At 35.8% G+C, this 16,895-nt stretch overlaps 1 protein-coding gene across 1 annotated transcript; it reads left to right on the top strand.

The window, feature by feature from the left end:
- Positions 1–1,992: 1,992 nt before the first annotated feature.
- LOC111194530 (nucleolar protein 9) lies at positions 1,993–16,670 on the top strand. The gene is made up of 12 exons (XM_022678897.2): positions 1,993–2,074; positions 3,431–3,768; positions 5,461–5,697; positions 6,184–6,414; positions 7,324–7,431; positions 7,553–7,694; positions 8,465–8,657; positions 8,771–8,911; positions 11,895–12,014; positions 13,053–13,262; positions 14,122–14,227; positions 16,320–16,670. The coding sequence occupies exons 2-12, from the start codon at positions 3,555–3,557 to the stop codon at positions 16,472–16,474; spliced, it is 1,857 nt and encodes a 618-aa protein (XP_022534618.2). The 5' UTR covers positions 1,993–2,074; positions 3,431–3,554; the 3' UTR covers positions 16,475–16,670.
- Positions 16,671–16,895: the final 225 nt, after the last annotated feature.

The following is a 16,895-nucleotide window of genomic DNA, read 5'->3' as shown; positions in this document are numbered from 1 at the left end:
AGCTGTTTCTATCGTTTTTAAAGATGAAGGGCATGGCAGAAATAATTTTTGACTAGTTGACTAATCTAAAATAATAATCGTCAGATTAATCGACTACCAAAATAATCATTAGTTGCAGCTCTAATAGCCATAGGCCAGAAGTTTACCCGAACACACCTCATATCAGACCAACATGCCTATCAGCATAGATATATTCACAAGCACTGTTGCTATTTAAACAATGGAGGAAGAAGGTGTGAAAACAGACTGTTGGCAAGGTGTAAGATAGCAATGAGCATCACAATGTGCCTTGTGCCATTTAGTCTTTTTGGCCTTGAAATAAGACTTGAATACAGTAAAGTTTGGTTCATTTTCTGAGGTGAATATGTAAAAGCCAGGTAAGCAACAGCAAAGGGCCGGGTGTGACCCCAAGGTCGTAAAATCCCCACGTCTGCTCTGGAGAAATGAATAAACATGCCCAGATATCAGTGTGACATCATTAGACAGTGAGGTAATCATTTAGTCAGTAGTCATAAAGTAAGTGCCTCAACAGGAACTGAAGGAGTGAGTGTTCAAATTGTTGAACCATTCATAAAAAAGCTCACAAAACACACCCTTTTTGCATATTAGTAAGAGATATGATGAAAGGATGGGAGTCCCTCTAGTGGTGGGCTCCTGTTGAACATTCTCATTTAAAGTTTTTATTTGTTTCTTTTTTTCCTAGATTGTAAATGAATACTGAAGTAATCCAGACTATAAAGGAACACATAAGGAATCACTTAGTTACGTAAAAGTGTTAAACAAAGCAAAATACTTATAATTATAATTATTATTAATATAATGTTTTTGACGGTCTTTGCAGTGACTATGTTGACTTTCAAAGTTCTAAAAGTAATGTTTTCCTTTACTTAATTGAGTAGTTCTTGCTTCCCATAATATGGATTAGAACATTACTCAAATATAGCTATTCACTGTATACCTGTAACCTAGCCTACTGTATACCTCTTCACTACTTTAAAACTGATGCTCTCAAACACATTAAGAGACAAGAAATTTAAGTAATTAACTCTTGATGAGTTCAGCACAGCTGTTAACTGAAAGCCTGAATTCCAGGTGACTCTACCTCATAAAACTGACTGAGAAAATTAAGGCCAAGATGTGCAAAGCTGTCATCTAAACAAAAGTTGCTACTTTGAATAATCTAAAATATTATGAAACATATTCTGGTTTGTTTAACACTTTTTATGTTTGCTAAATAATTCCACATGTTTTTGCTTCATGGTTTTGATGACTTTGGTTCTAAGCTTCAACACAGTAAAATTTTATTAATATTAATTTTATTAATGAAAAAACACTGAATTAAAAAAAAAAAATAAATAAATAAATGTTTTAAAAATCTATCTGGCAACCCCATATATTCACAGAGCCATAAGGAACAGTAATGTTTTTTTATAATGAATATTTATTTCATATTTATTTTATTTCATTTTCATTTTCATTTTCATTCTCGAATGTTTCGGATGTTATAGGATATTGTGAGTTTAAATTAGCATAATTGCAATATAATCGGGAATGTCATAATTCAGGATATTTATTATTAAAATAAAATAATAATAAATGAAAAAAAAAAAAAAAAATATATATATATATATATATATATATATATATATATATATATATATATATATATATATATATATATATATATAAAAATAAATAAAATAAAATTTCATTGGCAAACCCTTATATGGGCATATGGAACATTAATGTTATTTATATAGAATATTCATTAATAAACTAATTATTTTTTAATTTAAAATATATGTATATACACATATATAGATTAATATTTTTGTTAATTATTAAATACCATTGATTTTTTTTCTTATTTTTTGCTAGAATTTTGCTGATACTACAGGCCTAATTTCCTCAACAATGCTCGAAATAACTTAAAAAACTAATTTTATAATTAATAAAAGTCGGACTTTTATTTTCAGTAGGACTTGACGTTGCTGGCTCCGTCATCACTGTGCGACAGCAGTACCTGCTCTCCACATGTGAGAGAGAGCTGCAGCTGTGCTGATCCAGTAAACAGGTAGGAGAAATGTAGCGCTGTTTAAAGTGTTTACAGTTATATTCTCAGTGTTTTACACATCGCCTTGTCTTTATACACACAGAATAAGGGTTATAAACGCGTGTAATGATGGTTTGTTTCCTCAGCATCAGTTATAAATGTGAGATAAAGCTGATCCAGGAACCGTGGACCCGTATAATCAAACTGTATCAGATAAAAAAACTGCTGTAATTAATATGTCTTTAGCTTAGCTGTATTTACATTCCTTTACTAGCTATTTACCTTACAGAGCGCTCCATACAGGTTTGATTTTGACCTAAAATAAAATTAAAAATAGCTACAAATCAGAGTAGGTAGTTATAGCTAACTGTTATATTTTTATTTATTTATTGTGTACAGTCATATGAGTATGTTTGTAGATCGTAGGTTTCTCTTGTATAATGTTCTTGCACTCTTTGCATTGAGACATATTATCCATAGTTCACGACATAATTTGTAATAAATATATTAACAGTTAGTGTATAATGTATAGTTATTGTTATTAAATACTTTGCAGATTATGCATGCCTCTTTATTGCAGTAAGTTAGATATACTATAGGGCTGCAACTATTGATTATTTTAGTAGTCGACTAATCTGATGATTATTTCTTCCATTAGTCGAGTAGTCATCGATTATTTCTGCCATCTTTTCCATCTCTGAAAACAATAGAAAAAGCTGAACATGAGATTTAAAAGGCATTTAAATGTCTAGATGTTGTTTAAAATGTGAAAAGTACGGATATTCAGTAAATAAATATAATCTAAAGTTGAGTGTAAACTGTTACTTTATTTCAGTAATTTAGTAAAAAAAAAATTAAAACTCATATATTATATAGATCTATTAAACACAGAGTGATCTATTTTAAGCGTTTATTTCATTTAAGGTTGATGATTGTGGCCTACAGCCAATGAAAACCCAAAACTCAGTGTCTTAGAAAATTAGAACATTATATATTAAAGACCAATTGGTACTTTGGGCAGTGTGGGCAGTGTGCCAAGTCCTGCTGGAAAATGAAATCTGCATCTCCATAAAAGTTGTCAGTAGCAGAGGGAAGCATGAAGTGCTGTAAGATTTTGTGGGGAAAACAAAACTGCACTGACTTTAGACTTGATAATAAAACACAGTGGATCAACACCAGCAGATGACATGTCTCTCCAAACCATCACTGATCATCAGTAAATTTTACATTTCATTTGTAAATCAAGGGATCAGAGTCTGGAGGAAGAGTGGAGAGACACACAGTCCAAACTGCTTGAGGTTTAGTGTGAAGTTTCCACCAATCAGTGATGGTTTGGAGAGACATGTCATGATAATATACCTTATGTTTGTCTTTCAGGTATGGAGGAGTGAACAGAGCTCACCTGTAACTGAGAGCATTTGGCAATTACAGTTCATCTTCTGGAGGAATCGCTCCACCAGTCTGATTCTAATCTGCTGAATACAGACTGATAGAGGGGGGGATGGTGGAGAGCATGGCGGCACACAGTGAGAGAGATTCTGAGAGCTCAGCGCAGAAGAGGATGAATAGGAAGAGGAATTTTAGTCGGGGAAAAGAAGGAGAAGAAAGAGGAGAAGGTGGGGAAAAGAGGAAGATGCTGGACTCGTTGTCTGTGGGTTATTTCCGCAGAGTCTCAGAGCGACTGGAGGAAGAGTTCGCAGATGATGAGGAGAGAGGTGAGCAGCTCATTTCAGGGCTTTTATGACTGGACAATTTAAAGACTGGCTGTCTGAGGATTACTGTGATGCTCAATAATGATCATTGCACTGCAGTCAGTAAAATTACCAAGAATTAATACCATTGTGTTAATGTTAATGTTTAATGCAAATGTGGTGTGTGTGTGTTTGTGTGTGTCTGAGCCCAGCTCTGCCATCCAGTTGCATGTCTAATCATGCAGTGTTAATTGGCTCAAGTTTATGTTAAATATAAATTCACGCGTGCTGTCCGTCTCATTATTCCACAAATCAATATAACATCCTGACGTTATATGTCAGTACTTTAATTTGACAGCAATTCCTATCAAATTTACTCATGCTGGGTCTTTTAATGATTTTTCAAATGCTCAAAAATATGATTTTTTATATGCTCAAAAATATGATTTTTCATATGTCTTAATTACTTATTGACTTATTTGTCCATTTTAATGTTAAAAGTAAAATACACAGTAAAATGGGCCATGCAAGTTTATTTTTAGATGATGACTACTAGAGGAGTGATCATGCACAGAATTCAGAATTCACCAATAGGCAGAAGCAACTGTAACACATCTGCCAAATTCTAAATAATGTTAATACAATAATACACAGATTTAATTAATTAATTTAATACACTTAAAAAAAATATTAACAATAATATATTAATAAACAAGTACTAAATAGTGATTTTAATGTCCAGTAATCCAATAATGTCCAAAAACGTCCATTTTAATATAGACTTTTCTTAATTAAACACACTAAAAATGTCACACAGCCACAATTCTGCGATTTAAATGCTGGTATTTTCCTGTATTATAATATCATTTATATACAATTCACAACAGGGGTGTCCAAACTACGTCCTTCTTTGGAGCGGCCCGCAAGGTATTTTAGAAATAGAATGAAAGTTGCCCCACTGTTAAGCAGGTTTCTATAATGTGAGATTCAAAGTTTGAACGCTAGGTGTCAGAAATGGGCCAAAGAGTCTAAAAGCGGAGAGAGTGCGCATTTCTAGCGCAGAAAATCAGGCCAAAGAGTCTAAAAGCGGAGAGGGTGCGCATTTCTTGCGCAGAAAAACAGGCCAAAGAGTCTAAAAGCGGAGAGAGTGCGCATTTCTAGCGCAGAAAAACGGGCCAAAGAGTCTAAAAGCGGAGAGGATATTCAGTTGTAGTGCAGAAAAACGGGCCAAAGAGTCTAAAAGTGGCCGTAATTAAGGAGTTTAATATTAAGAGACATCATGAAAAATCTTAGTTTACACAACACTGTCAAAGATAGATAAAGATAGTAAGTCAAGTAAAATGGTGTGTAAATTAAGTAATCAGGAAAAAAGTATTATTTAAAGTGGTATATTTCATTATTTGTTTAATTACGGACTGTGGCCAGTGACTTCAAATATATTTCTCCTTCTGGCCCCCAACAAAAAAAGTTTGGACATCCCTGATTTACTATATTTTAGTGTGCTGAGTTACTGAGTTTAATGAAGAGTTTTAATGTAGGAAATAAATGCTAGTGTAGCTCCATATTCCACACCTTCATCAGCTGTGAACATGTGGGTGTGTGTGGGAGAGTCTGCGCTGTTTGGACAGTTTGGAGGAAAATGAATCGTGAATGAAAGTAGTAGGAAGCTGATCACTCCAGTTATGCACTAATTGTAATTCTTATTTTTCTCCACAGCTCTTTTTATAGAGAATGTTCTTTCGGAGGTGAAGGATAAAGCTGGCCTTGTTGCCACGGATAGGGCGGCCAGTGTGACCCTCCAGAAGCTGCTGTCATTGGCTTCTCCCGCTCAGGTGGGTGAGGTGCTGGCCGAGCTGGGAGGAGAGACAGGATCGGAGTTCCAGGCTGTGTCGTGTAATAGGTGTGGAGGCCACGTCATGGAGAGCGCCCTCAGGCAGGTGGCCAGGTGGAACGGTATGATTAGTTTGATTAGTCCTGTCACAATAATTTCAATATTGATTTATCGCACAATAAATGAACATGACGTCAATAATTATTGTACAACAGTGAACAGTATTTTAGCCAGTAGTGCTTCAATATATGTGACTCCATACACCCAGTGTGGAATAAAGTAGGAGAATAAATACATATATAATTCTCAAAATAATAATAATAAATTATTCATTAAAACTTTGTTGTCTTTAAAAAGTGCATAATTGCTTTTTTGTGCTATTCTGTTATCATCATGTCAGTGGCATTTAATAGTCTTAAAATGACAAATATCGTGAATCGCAATCATTTCTGAGCTGATATATCGTCCACGAAAATTCTTATTGTGACAAGTTTAATTCTTTACTTTACTTTATTTTAGTTTTGTTCAGTTTCTTAATTTCTTCATAATTATAGAAGCCATTCTCCATATGTAAAGTTTACTGAAGCGGTTTCTCTGTATCCGTTTAGAAGAAACGCCCGCTGAAGAGAAGAGCAGCTCTAAAACTGAAGAAGATAAAGAAGAAGAGTCAGATGGAGGAGCATGTGGGCTTCTGGAGGCTCAGGTGGTATCTCTGTGTCGAGTGGTGAGAGAGAACATTGTGGAGTTCATTAAAGACGCTCATGGAACGCATGTTGTCCGAACTCTCATACACTCCCTCGCCGGCTGTTCAGTTCAGGATCAGTCTGATACTCGACCAGGTAATAAAACACTCTATTAAACGCTTATACTAAAACTAATAAAAAAAAAAACTATCTCAGAAAATTAGAATATTATATTAAGACCAATTGGTACTTTTGGCAGTGTGGGCAGTGTGCCAAATACTGCTGGAAAATGAAGTCCGCGTCTTCATAAAAGTTGTCAGTAGAGGGAAGCATGAAGTGCTGTAAGATTTTGTGGGAAAACAAAACTGCACTGACTTTAGACTTGATAATAAAACACAGTGGATCAACACCAGCAGATGACATGACTCTCCAAACCATCATTGAACATCAGTAAATTTTACATTTCATTTATAAATCAAGGGAGCAGAGTCTGGAGGAAGAGTGTAGAGACACACAGTCCAAACTGCTCGAGGTCTAGTGTGAAGTTTCCACCAATCAGTGATGGTTTGGAGAGACATGTCATCTGCTGGTGTTGATCCACTGTGTTTTATTATCAAGTCTAAAGTCAGTGCAGTTTTGTTTTCCCACAAAATCTTACAGAACTTCATGCTTCCCTCTGCTACTGACAACTTTTATGGAGATGCAGATTTCATTTTCCAGCAGGACTGGGCACACTGCCAAAAGTGCCAATTGGTATTACATAATATTATATATTTTTTTATATTTTCTGAGACAATGATTTTTGGGTTTTAATTGGCTGCAAGCCATAATCATCAACAATAAAAGAAATAAAAACTTAAAATAGATCACTCTTGTGTTTAGTATAACGTCTATATAATATATGAGTTTCACATTTTGAACTGAATTACTGATATTGAGCTGAAAGATATTCGTTGATCGGTGATTGACTGTAAATGTAAAAACACAAAACAAGAGCAAACATTACCTATATATAACTGATTCAGATGAGAAATCTTAATATGAATGTGTTTCCTGTCATTTCAGCTAAAAATCAGAAAAGAGCTGAACCTCAGCTGACAGACTTTGAAGTCCCAGTATCGTTTTGGTGGGAGTTGAAGTATCTTTCAGAGTCTCTGATGGAGAATATTAACGGTGAGCTTTTCATCCTCTTCTGCAAAAACTTGTAGCCAGAAAAATACAGTTAACTGAGGGGGAGTAGCCACAGACAAAAACACACAGTTTTATCTATTCCTTCCTGTATGTTTCCTCACAGTTTGTGTCACCAACCCTGCTGCCATTGCTGTTCTCCAGACCTTGCTGAGTGTCTGCCAGAGAAAAAGACCCATCTTGTGTAAGAAGCTAAACAAAGGCATTGTGGGATACTTGGCGTCTCTTAGCTCGGGTCCTGGAGTCAGGTGAGTTGGATAAGTGGGTCACTAGATTAATGAAAGAATGTATCCACCTTATTCTGCACGATGACATGAATAGGGCCATTATCTTTTATTTTGTGTTAAAACTCTTCTAACAGGGCATCTGTTTCACCAGAGCGTCAGACAGAGTTTCCCCTTACAGGATGCTAAGAGTGTTTGGTTGGATGTTGTAACTTTTTCTGACAATCGATTAAAATCAGTCCTCAGTGGAATGTTTAGAAAATATGTGCACGTTAGTCTGTGGGAGGTGCCGGCAACCAAGATGAGACGGATAAACACTTCAGAAATGAGTAGCGGTTTTGGATATTTTAGATAGAATGTCTGTATGTAAAGAAGTAGAATCGTGATTACTACATTTGAAAGTCGCATTAAAACTGTAATATGAATTAACAGAATTAGTCGTGGAAATCGCCCAGCCCTTGTAAGAACTAATAAATAAGCAAGGCGAATACCGCAGCGTGAGTCTGAGTGTCCTATCTGCTCCATTTGCTTTGTGCTTCACCTGCTCCAAAGCTCTCTATCTGGGTTGGAGCTGGAAGTCTGAACCGAAGGATGTCTCCACTGTCATTGTGGGGTTGTCCGTTTTTAAACTTTTTTTTAGTTGGTCAGCCACAAAAAAAAATCTGCGCTTTGGGCGGGGACGGTGTAAATAACTTGTGTTACAAAATATATATAATAATGCATTACTGATTCCAAATTGACATATTGATTGAAATGCTCATAGTATATTTTTTCCCCTCACTCTCTTATAACAGTACGCTCCTGGTGTTTATGAAGGACCAGTCCTGCAGTCGGCTCATCCAGGCCGTGTTTCAGTCTTCACATAAAGTCCTGCTGCAAGACATCTACAAGAACCATCTGAAGAACCAGCTGATGCCGCTGGCACTTCACCCGTTCGCTAACTACACCATACAGAGCCTTATAGCAGCTTCAGTCAAATACAAAATGGTACTTATTGACCACAGATCCAAAAGCCGGTCCAGAGCTTGAGAACAGAGAATACATTTATTTTATATGAGCTGAGAAGATCTTTTAAATCTTATCCGTTCTCTCTTTTCCAGTTCCTGAAGGTGTTTGACGAGCTGCTTGAGGGGTTTGAGGCGATCCTGGCAGCAGGGAACATGGGCATCATCGTTCAGCTGGTAGAAAGCTGTGCTCAGAGAGAGGAACGACAGTCGGAGATGATACAGACCCTCCTTCAGGTCAGGCTAACTACTAATATATATATTAGGGGTGTCACGATTTCGATATTTCATCGAAATCGATCGAAATTATGTCATGGTCTTGAGCATCGAAGTCAAAAAGTGGATCGACGATCCCTCCAGCAAATGGTGCAGCACACTGTAGCTCAAAGAGCAGCCTTTTCTCCAGAGAATGTGGACATTCTCATCTTCTTAAAGAAAAACTTGAAAATATAAAATTAACAGTTTTTTTTGTCTAGCCTCAAATATGTTAATAATTTTGGTACTTTAAGGAGCATCGTTCTCTCAGATAAAGTTAGTAATATATTTTTGTTAAAGAAAAAAACTTGTCATTCTCAGGGACCAAAAAAGTCTTAAAGTCCTATTTTTCATGTTTAAATGTTATAGTAGGATAGAGTTCAGTTTGTTAAGGCTCTAATTGTTCTATTATTGTTTTATTATTTATTTCGTTATGTTGCACATTGCTGATCTAATAGTGCACACTGCTGCTACCAAAAAATGCCACTAGATGGCATTACAAATATATCTTAAATAAATTATTTAAATTTGACCATTAGTGTCTAATGTGGTGTATTACAGATCACTTGTATCACTTTGCATCACTTATATCAAGCCCACCTTTTAAAATAAGATATTGTAAATTTGATGAATCAAACCAATGACTGACCATAGACTAATCTAAAACTGGCATAGGCCTCTCTGCTGTAAAAAAAAAGAAAAAAGAAAATCGAGAATGGAATCGAATCGTGACCCTAAAATCAGAAATAAAATCGAATCGAGGATTTAGAGAATCGTGACACCCCTAATATATATATTATTATTTTTTAAATGTATAAATTATTTTATGCCGTAAATTATACACTGATCATTGTAACATTAGCAACATTGACAAGTGAAATTAAATACATGGCTTTTATAGTGGATATTTGAATGTAAGTAAAATAATAATTGTAAGAAATGTTTAATGCCATTATATTTATATTAGTAGTGTCAGTTAAAATACTAGTATATACTTGTGTGTTGAAGGGGAGATAAAAACCATTGTGGGGCTTACAATGGGGGGGATGAACATTTAAATGGCTTGGGGGAAATATGTAACGGCCAGTATCCAGTAATGTGTACGCTGTCCCTTTAAGAGATATATTTTTTTTTCTTGCATCTCTGGGAGTGATGTCTGGCCTATCATTCTGGGTTTTTTCAGCTAAATATGAACAATATCAAGGTTGGTTGTTAACTCTGTGCTGCTACAAAGTGATACCTTACAGAACCCACGACACACTTACAGAACAAGTTTCAAAAGTGGAGCGAAGCTTCCAGTAAAGTGAGTTTTGGCAAAACTGTTCTGTTGAGGCGGCAGTAACTTAAAAGTAACTTTTAAAATCAGTTATACAACAGTTAGTTCCGACCTCACAATCTGATTGGTTGAGAAGTGTTATAGCCGTGATGATATGTGATAACATCAAGACCTCACACTAAACTTGTATCACTCCGCCAACGCATTGCTGAGTAACGGCGTATATACACAGGACACCCGCAGCAGCGTTAGCTTAACACAGGCTAGCGCTCAGCTGCAGCACACTCGCCTGCAGCGCTGGCTCCTCTTTTGTGGAAAAAAGGGAAAGAAAATCGCTCGGTTACTGCCGTCTGACAGCCACAAAGGTAACCAGCCAGGCTAGGCTAAGCTACGCTAAGCTAATGCTGAGCTAAAGCAAGCTACGCTAACCTAACCACAGTCCAGCCGGCATGCTAACCCAACACCACCCAGCAAAACAAGCAGAAATGCTCAAAAATGCGCAGCGTTCACCTGAAGACGACTCCATGGAGCAGGAGAGGAGAGTATTAGTGTTATTTTACGCTCCTAACGTTACCATCTTCACTTATTCCCAATTTTGATTTCAAGCTAACTTTCGGGGTGTTAGACTGTATGAACCATACACCGTTTTATAGTTAAGTTTCAGTTCTGTTACAGTTGTTGTTGTGGAACTACTTTTTGGTGGAAGGCACAGTCCATATTAAAGCATATTCATTCTGAAGTTCTTAAATTTTTTTTCTTTATTCATTTTGTAAAAAAAATAAACTGTTGTATAAAAGCAATAGAACACGAGAGGGAGTGTGTTATCACGAATAACATCACGGCTGTGATTTGGTCGTAGGCACGTGTTCGTGTTCTATTGCTTAAGTAAACCAAAAAGTAACTAAGTTACTTTTTTAAAGGGGTAATCAGTAATCAGATTACTTTTTCAAAGTATCAGTTGTGGTGGCACAAAGGGGACTTACTCAGCATTGAACAGATGGTGCTAATGTTTTGGCTGATCAGTGTAATGCAGGGGTGTCCAAACTTTTTTTTGTTGGGGGCCAGAAGGAGAAATATATTTGAAGTCACGGGCCACAGACTCTTTAATAAAACAAATAATGAAATATACCACTTTAAATAATATTTTTTTCCTGATTATTTTATTTACACATCATTTCACTTGACTTACTATCTTTATCTATCTTTGACAGTGTTGTGTAAACTAAGATTTTTCAAATTGATGTTTAATTTCATGATGTCTCTTAATATTAAACTCCTTAATTACGGCAACTTTTAGACTCTTTGGCCCGTTTTTCTGCGCTAGAAATGCGCACTCTCTCCGCTTTTAGACTCTTTGGCCCGTTTCTGACACCTAGAGTTCAATCTTTGAATCTCATATTATAAAAACCTGCTTAACAGCGGGCCAACTTACATTCTATTTCTAAAATACCTCGCGGGTCGCTCCAAAAAAGGAAATGGGCCGCAAATGGCCCGCGGGCCGTAGTTTGGACACCCCTGGTGTAATGTAATAATAGACACTACAGTTATTTGGAAAAAATTGTTTGGTGTCCTAGAGACCATGAACCTTGTGTGCAGCACCGTATGAGAAGCAGGTATAAGGAGTGATTGTTGCAGATTGTTGCATCTGTTTACCGATGTTAAAGTTAATTAACCTGATTTCATTTACAGGCTTTCCACTGTGATGATCCAGCGACGCGCTACATCTCCTGTCTTCCTCTCTTCCTGTCCTTACTGACGTACGATGTGTTCTACGGCTCAGAGGCAGCAGAGGGCGGTGCTGCTCCTCAGGTACAGCACACTCACCCAAGAGATTTAAGGCTTCTAGGGGGAGGGGAGGGGGGTCTGCTGTCATACTTTTTCTGCATATGATGTTTTGCAGTATGTAATGTGATGCAAAATACAAGATATGAAGAGCGAAAAAAAAATAAGGGATCAGTTAAAAATGATGAGTTTCTTTGATTTTACCAAATTGAAAACCTCTGGAATATAATCAAGAGGAAGATGGATGATCACAAGCCATCAAACCACCAAACTGAACTGCTTGAATTTTTGCACCAGGAGTAAAGCAGCATAAAGTTATCCAAAAGCAGTGTGTAAGACTGGTGGAGGAGAACATGCCAAGATGTGATTAAAAAACAGGGTTATTCTACCAAATATTGATTTCTGAACTCTTAAAACTTTATGAATATGAACTTGTTGTTTTATTTGCATTATTTGAGGTCTGAAAACTCTACATCTTTTTTGTTATTTCAGCCATTTCTCATTTTCTGCAAATAAATGCTCTAAATGACAATATTTTTATTTGGAATTTGGAATACATGTCGTCAGTAGTTTATAAAATAAAACAAAAATGTTCGTTTTACTCAAACATAAACCTATAAATAGCAAAATCAGAGAAACTGATTCAGAAACTGAAGTGATCTCCTATTTTTTTCCAGAGCTGTATATGTCAGCCAATAAAATAGTTTAAAATAGGACTTATTTATTAATTAATTTATTCTACTTGAATAGTAAGTCTGTAGAAAAATGGATTAACCCCTTGAAACCACCACAGAACCAATGCTGTCATAGTTAACATCAGTTAATCATGTTAAAACCTGTGGGTACTAAATTTAACTAACTAGTTAATAAATAATTCACAGTTTTGACTGAATAACAAATCCAGGATTAAAGGGGTTAAAGGATTGTGTTTTGTTGCCTGTTGGATTCCAACATTGTGGGCAAACCCGCACCTGTTTTTCAGTCAGTCAGTCACTCCCCCTGACCTTGAGACTTTAGTCACGCGATTGCATCATCGTTTTCCCGTTTCCCCCCTTTCTCCTGCAGCGCCCCCTCAAGATCTGCTACCACGGTTCGCGTCTGGTCCAGGCCATGGCCTCCTTCAAAGACCGGACCCTCCTGATGAACAGCCTCCACAGCCTGAGCTCCGCTGACCTGCTGACCCTGGGCACGGACCCGTCCGGCAGCCACGCCCTGCAGGCCCTGATCACCTCGGCCAGTGACAAAGGGAAGGGGAAGATTTTGAGGAAGCTGGAGGTGAGGGAACAATGATTGATTGTGTTCCGAAAGGAAAGAAAACAGACAGTGATTATTCACACCAGATTGCACTTCTCTTAACTCATCTTTCTCTCTCTCTCTCTTTCTGTCTCTATCTATCTATCGCTGTTTATTACTTTGTCTGTCTGTCTTTCTCTTTCTCTATTTCTGTCTCCATCTCTATCTTCTATCTCTTTGACACGCCCACTTTCTTTATCTGTCTGTCTATCTATCTGTCTCACACTCCTACTTTCATTCTATCAATCATTTTCTCTATCTATTTGTCTGTCTGTTTATATGTCTATCATTTCTCTCTCACTTTTCTCTCTCTCCCACTTGTATCTATCTATCTATCTATCTATCTATCTATCTATCTATCTATCTATCTATCTATCTATCACTGTGTATCACTTTGTCTGTCTTTCTATCTTTCTCTTTCTCTATTTCTGTCTCCATCTCTATCCTCTATCTCTTTGACACGCCCACTTTCTTTATCTGTCTGTCTATCTATCTGTCTCACACTCCTACTTTCTCTCTGTCTATCAATCATTTTCTCCATCTATCTATCTGTCTGTCTGTCTCTATCTATTTCACACTCACACTTTCTCTATCACTGTATCACTTTATTTATGTCTTTCTATCTCACACTCCTACTTTTTCTATCTCTCTGTCTGTCAATCACTTTCTCTGTATGTCCATCTGTCTTATTTTGTCTGTTTTTCTCTATCTATCTATCTATCTATCTATCTATCTATCTATCTATCTATCTATCTATCTATCTATCTATCTATCTATCTATCTATCTATCTATCTATCTATCTATCTATCTATCTATCTATCTATCGTTTCTTTCTGTCAGGGACTGTACGTGCAGTTGGCCTGCTCCCCTTGTGGCAGTCGTCTATTGGAGGCTGTTTGGAACAGCGCCACCATCAGTCAGAAGCAGAGCATAGCGGAGCAGCTGGGTGAGATGATCTGAAATTGAATACGTTTCAACCAAGTAAAGTAAAACATGCCTGGTTTTTATATCAATAAATGTTTCTTAATATATATTTCTTAATTTTGGCCAATAGGAACAGTATATAAGTCACCACGCCCTTGGGGTGGAAATCACAGGGTCTCTCTCTCTCTCTCTCTCTCTCTCTCTCTATATATATATATATATATATATATATATATATATATATATATATATTACAATACATTGCCCACAATAACGATTCTGTGATAATCAATATATATCACAAGACAATTCTCTATGGTACTTCACAGCAGCTGTGTTACTAATGAGGATGAAATACTCCTAAATAATCAAATACTAGGAATTATGGATTCATTGGTGTCAGTTTCACAGATTTACATAAGCAATATTCTTATATATACTCAATCTATTTGATTATAGCGCCAACTTGGCCCTAGTTACTTAATGATTCCATAGATATTAATGTCAGCACTATTTTATAATAGAAGTGTAATTTAATATATTCCATGATAGTACAAGTACATTGCATCGCTTAATAAACAGTATGGCATCTCCTATTTTATTTTATTTTATTTATTTATTTTTTGGTAATTAATAAAAAAAAAACATAAGGGACAGGGTCCCATCAAATACATCCAACATGTCAGATACAGTGCAAGCATCCACTCATCAGTATTACATTACCACCATATAAAATGTAGGGGGCAGTATGGCTTTTGAAGTTTTTCTGCACTTTAATATAGAGTAGCAGTTGTTGCATTGATGAAACTTTGACTTAGCAAAGGGGGAAGGATTTTGACAATGAGCTGTGAAATTACTGAAAACTGTATATAAAAGTCTAGAATTGTTTTTTTTTTTGGATACAGAAATGGTTTTGCAACTCTAGAAAGGTGCATCTGTCTAACTGCATGCCAGTCAAGACAACAAAAAAATACCTGTCACAGTTTTTTTGCTGCTGTAGTCTTTCACATTGATTAATCAAGGGGTACATGGGTATCTGGAACCAAAAGCACATTTTTTTTTTCCCATATGGGAAAGTTTCAGACATTCACACACACACACCACCACTGCAGGGCTCAACCAGATCAGATATATTACTCTGATATTACATTAGGTACGAGCCTAATGTTTGGAGAACGTTTGGATCATTGAAGGTAATGTAAAAAAAAAAAAAAAAAAAAAAAGATAAACTTTTCTTTTTTTACTTTGTGTTTTCCATCAGTCAGCATAAATTAAACATGTCTGTTAATAACTTTTTTATTTAACTATCCAGATTAAATATTTATCCAGTAATAATTTTTTACCTATTAAATTACTAAACGGACTTACATTATTATCTACATTATTTTAGTAAATGTTAATGTTAATGTTGAATATAATATAATATAAATAAATGTGGAATCACTATTTGGCAAATAGGCCACTGTTACCCTTTATATGTATGTGTTGTAACTGATTATTAATGTTTTAAATTATTTACAACCTAATTAGTTACCATTTAATAAACCATTTATTAGGGGCGGGCATTTTTATATCGTATACAATATATCGGAAAAATCATGATATAAAAAATCCATATCGTGATAATAGGGATGGTTTGTCTTAAAAGTAGTCTATTATTTACTGTGAAGCTTTAAGTGTATTTATTGTATAATTGTTTTAGTTTATAGTTTTTGTTTGCAGTTCATTTATATTTATTTATATTATTTTATGCTATATTATTTATTTTGCCACATTATGATTATGCTGTTATACTCTTATACTATATTCCTGAAATTAATGAATTATTTTTCTGTTTTCCTATATCGCCAAGTATATCGTTATAGCAAAAATACCCTGAAATATCGCGATATTATTTTAGAGCCATATCGCCCACCCCTACCATTTATAAATGAGCCTTTTTAAAGGTTTTAAAGTGGTACCGACCTATTTAAGCAAACACGTTTCTTTAAATTGCTGTAAAGAACCATGATTTTCACCAAATAACCCTGTAGAGTTTAAGAGTGTGGTTCCTACAGTACTTGCAGTTGATAATTGACTATTTTTTTTGCTTATTTCTCTATTTTTGATATCAGTTCCCAGTGAAGCACAGTTGCGATCGGACCGGTTTGCTCGTCACGTCTGGGGTAAATGCGGCCTGACCAACTTCCAGAAGAGACGAGCCGCCTGGCTGGAGCACCAGACCGGAGAATCCAAGAAGAGGAAAATGTTCAGTGATATTCTGGAGTAACTACACAGATGTTCACCTGGACCACTGTGACATTTGAGTTTGGGTTGGGTTGGGATTTGCATTTTCTACACAAAAAAGTCAATTTTTCCAACATTGGCAATTGTATTTTACACAGTCTTGTTCATGTAAATACTATATAACTTTAATTGAAATTGAAAGGATCTCCAACATTAAACTAATGTTTTTTTTTCTCAGAGCTCTGTCTCCGGAGTGATTCTTTGTTGCCGATGATAGTTGTGTGGTTATGTTTGGGATTTGACTGGAATTTCATTGATGAATTCCGATAAATTCAAGATTTTATCGAATTCAAGAGAAATTCCAGTGTATTTTATGGGTATTTTAAAGGACGCATGCCATTGAAAACTCAATTTTCGAAACAGTATTGAAGTAAAAAAAAAAAAAAAAAAAAAAAAGGTAGAAT

This window comes from Astyanax mexicanus, chromosome 4 (genome assembly GCF_023375975.1).
Source record: "Astyanax mexicanus isolate ESR-SI-001 chromosome 4, AstMex3_surface, whole genome shotgun sequence".
Classification (NCBI taxonomy): Eukaryota; Metazoa; Chordata; class Actinopteri; order Characiformes; family Acestrorhamphidae; genus Astyanax; species Astyanax mexicanus.
Note: the sequence above shows the minus strand (reverse complement) of the source record. Positions and strands in the feature narration are given on the sequence as shown.